This window comes from Perca flavescens, chromosome 11, assembly GCF_004354835.1.
Source record: "Perca flavescens isolate YP-PL-M2 chromosome 11, PFLA_1.0, whole genome shotgun sequence".
NCBI classification, from domain to species: Eukaryota; Metazoa; Chordata; class Actinopteri; order Perciformes; family Percidae; genus Perca; species Perca flavescens.
Genome location: NC_041341.1, coordinates 2,061,090 through 2,063,589, shown reverse-complemented (window position 1 = coordinate 2,063,589; position 2,500 = coordinate 2,061,090). Strand labels below are relative to the sequence as shown.

At 47.0% G+C, this 2,500-nt stretch overlaps 1 protein-coding gene across 1 annotated transcript in view; it reads right to left on the bottom strand.

Moving 5' to 3' along the window:
* Nucleotides 1-219: 219 nt before the first annotated feature.
* tmem237a (transmembrane protein 237a) overlaps nucleotides 220-2,500 on the bottom strand; it is a 10,930-nt gene continuing 8,649 nt past the window's right edge. Inside the window, exons 9-10 of the mRNA XM_028591509.1 lie at nucleotides 2,215-2,336; nucleotides 220-322 (exon numbers count right to left, since the gene is read on the bottom strand). Coding sequence (XP_028447310.1) covers nucleotides 258-322; nucleotides 2,215-2,336 — 187 coding nt within the window. The 3' untranslated portion in view covers nucleotides 220-257. The remainder of the gene's footprint in view (nucleotides 323-2,214; nucleotides 2,337-2,500) is intronic.

Here is a 2,500-nt window from a genome sequence, read left to right as displayed (position 1 = left end):
GACAGTCAGACAGACAGACAGACAGTCAGGCACACACACACACACACACACACACACACACAGACAAACAGACATACAGACACACACACACAGACACACACAGACAAACAGATAGTCAGACAGACAGGCAGACACAAACACACACACACACACACATACACACACACAGTCAGAGAGACAGACACACACACACACACACACACACACACACACACACACACACACAAAGAAAGTCAGACAGAGAGACAGACAGGTTTTCAGGCAGGGATGTCCAGATCTTCTACTCTCGGGTATCCCTCCACTTCCATTGTCATCAAAAACTCTGCAGGAATAAAACAAAAAACATCACATCCACCTTCTAAATTCACCTTGTGTAGTGCATGCAGGATTTCATAACATTTCATACTCTGGCGCCTTCTGGTGTTCACTTCCTGAATGACAGCGTGAGATAAACAGCAAAGCACACAGCCAACTGGAGCCATTTCTCTCAGGCCCTCTTTAAATTAATCTAAAGAAATCTGGGTGTCATTTTTTAACAAATATTTCTGCCATTAGAAGTTTTTCCACATCAGGTTGAAAAATAACCCATTTTCTCTCTCATTCAGAGAGCAATCCTATACCAGTCCTTCCAGAAAAATGCAAAAAAAAAATGTTGTGATTGTTGTGGGGCAAAAATCCTTGATTATGCGGCATGTTTTCTTAAAAAATGCAATGGAATATGTGGGATAGTTATGCAATTTTATGCCATGAAATTGCGGGAACTTGCAAACTTGCATCACTTCATATCGTCACTTCATAACGTCACTTCATAACATATCTTCATATCGTCACTTCATAACGTCACTTGATAAAATCACTTGATAACGTCACTTCATAACGTCACTTCATAACGTCACTTCATAACGTCATTTCATAACATCACTTCATAACGTCATTTCATAACGTCACTTCATAACGTCACTTCATAACGTCATTTCATAACGTCACTTCATAACGTCACTTCATAACGTCACTTCATAACGTCATTTCATAACGTCACTTCATAACGTCACTTCATAACGTCACTTCATAACGTCACTTCATAACGTCACTTCATAACGTCATTTCATAACATCACTTCATAACGTCACTTCATAACGTCACTTCATAACGTCATTTCATAACGTCACTTCATAACATCACTTCATAACGTCACTTCATAACGTCACTTCATAAAGTAATCTTCTGCATGTGTGTGTGTGTGTGTGTGTGTGTGTGTGTGTGTGTGTGTGTGTGTGTGTGTGTGTGTGTGTGTGTGTGTGTGTGTGTGCTGCTGTGTGTCCCTGTGTGTGTAACAAGCATAGTGTGTGTGCGCTGTGCACGAGCCTAGGAGCATCTTACTAATGCTCTGCTAAAATAACAATGAAATGCTGCGTTATTGACTTTAGACCAGGTTTTTGTTGGTCAATGGTGCGATCACTTCCTGCTGCCTCAAGATACCAATACTCCCAGAATGCACCTGAACACACCTCCCTGTAAGACCAGCACGCCCAGAATGCACCTGAACACACCTCCCTGTAAGACCAGCTCGCCCAGAATGCACCTGAACACACCTCCCTGTAAGACCAGCACGCCCAGAATGCACCTGAACACACCTCCCTGTAAGACCAGCTCGCCCAGAATGCACCTGAACACACCTCCCTGTAAGACCACCACGCCCAGAAAGCACCTGAACACACCTCCCTGTAAGACCAGCTCGCCCAGAATGCACCTGAACACACCTCCCTGTAAGACCACCACGCCCAGAAAGCACCTGAACACACCTCCCTGTAAGACCAGCATGCCCAGAATGCACCTGAACACACCTCCCTGTAAGACCAGCACGCCCAGAATGCACCTGAACACACCTCCCTGTAAGACCAGCACGCCCAGAATGCACCTGAACACACCTCCCGGTAAGACCAGCGCGCCCAGAATGCACCTGAACACACCTCCCTGTAAGACGAGCACGCCCAGAATGCACCTGAACACACCTCCCGGTAAGACCAGCGCGCCCAGAATGCACCTGAACACACCTCCCTGTAAGACCAGCACGCCCAGAATGCACCTGAACACACCTCCCGGTAAGACCAGCGCGCCCAGAATGCACCTGAACACACCTCCCTGTAAGACCAGCACGCCCAGAATGCAGGTGCATTCAGGGCCCAGAGAAGTTACTCTGGGTTGGGGCTGTACCTTCTGTGTAGTCGATGTCGGGCCGCGTAGAGACGACTGCCCAGGCCAGGCCCACCAACAGCGCCACCACCATGTTCACTACGATCCACGGCTGCAGGATCTGCTGCTCCGACCCCGGGGGCCTGCAGGAGGGCACGGAGAGCACAGTGAGATACTACTACAAGTACAATACAGTACAGGAGAACCAGAGTGAGCTACTACTACAAGTACAATACAGTACAGGAGAACCAGAGTGAGATTCTACTACAAGTACAATACAGTACAGGAGAACCAGAGTGAAATACTA